Genomic DNA, 1,288 nt, shown 5'->3' with positions numbered 1-1,288 from the left:
CTCTGGTACATGCAAAATTATTTTTAGACAGGTTGTTTGAGAGTGCTTGATCACTCTCCGCCTACTTCTCTAGAAATTGGTGTGCAAGTACTGGAGCATTCTTAAACATGGATATTTGGATAGTTCACACACAAGTTCCTCAATGATGTCTTGACCCGACTATGATTGGTCCTATAGTACGAGGGGGGAGGGCTAGAAAATTCATGAAATCACCAAGAAGAAATAAAAATTGAAACTTATCATTGTAGTCATTAGAAAGGTCATATATTGTGAACATCTCATCCCGTATATGATATTTTATCATTGTTATTTCCTCTGTTACAGGTTCTGTAAGAAGATATGGCTAAGGATCTAAGGAAATTCGAGAAGAATGAGCTTCGCAATGTCATCAACTTTTTTGTGCTGCAGGACAAATCCTCTATGGAAATTCATAAAACTTTGCAGGATACTTTGGGAAAACACGCTCCTGAATATACAACAGTAACGAAGTGGGTGAGGCGCTTTAAGACTGGTCATCGTGAGACTGAAGATGAACCTCGCTCAGGCAGGCCTTCAAGTGCAGAGACCACGGAAAACATCGACAAAGTGCATGACATGATCATGGAGGATAGGCGCATATCGATCAGAAATATTGCTGCGTGTGTGGGGATATCGCATGAGCATGTGGGTATCATACTAGCAGAATATTTGGTCATGCGGAAGGTCAGTGCACAATGGATCCCAAAATGTTTGAATGATGACCAGAAGAGAACACGGGTGCAGACGTCACAGGAAATGTTGCAGGTTTCAAAACCCTGGTGAGTTCTTGCACAGTCTAGTGACAGAAGATGAAACATGGCTGCACTACTATGGTCCAGAGACCATGGAGTGGCGCCACAGTGGATCTCCTCGACCGAAGAAGTTCCGAAGACAAGATCCGAGACGTGGATCCGACTCATATTAGCTCCCGCCGGGAATTAAGCGCAGATCTAGTGAATCCAGAAGAGGTATACGCTAGCTATATGGCCACGAGGGAGCTTCAAATACAGCACGAAAAATAGTCCTTCTTTTTTTTTTAAGTGGGACATATTATAACGAAATCACACAGTTCATATATATATTTATATAACTAAGGCTACTGATGTATCAAAATCCATTTTACACACTGCATTAAGATATTACCTTTTTATTGTAGTTCGTAACAAGTTAAACAAATACACTCTTTAAAAATTGTACATATTGATTTCACGAGATGGATCTTCAGTTATGCATTATTTATTTTTTCGTTGCTATGACAGCTAAACTCACA

General features: G+C 40.3%; 1 protein-coding gene across 1 annotated transcript; it reads left to right on the top strand.

Annotated features, from left to right (window-relative positions):
- Positions 1-339: 339 nt before the first annotated feature.
- LOC145685464 (protein GVQW3-like) lies at positions 340-801 on the top strand. Its single transcript, XM_081757863.1, has one exon. The coding sequence runs from the start codon at positions 340-342 to the stop codon at positions 799-801; it is 462 nt and encodes a 153-aa protein (XP_081613989.1).
- The last annotated feature ends 487 nt before the right edge of the window (positions 802-1,288 follow it).

Source organism: Thermobia domestica, chromosome 5 (genome assembly GCF_964235325.1).
Source record: "Thermobia domestica chromosome 5, izTheDome1.hap1.1, whole genome shotgun sequence".
Classification (NCBI taxonomy): domain Eukaryota; kingdom Metazoa; phylum Arthropoda; class Insecta; order Zygentoma; family Lepismatidae; genus Thermobia; species Thermobia domestica.
The sequence above is the reverse complement of the archived record's forward strand: the minus strand, read 5'-3'. Positions and strand labels throughout refer to the sequence as shown.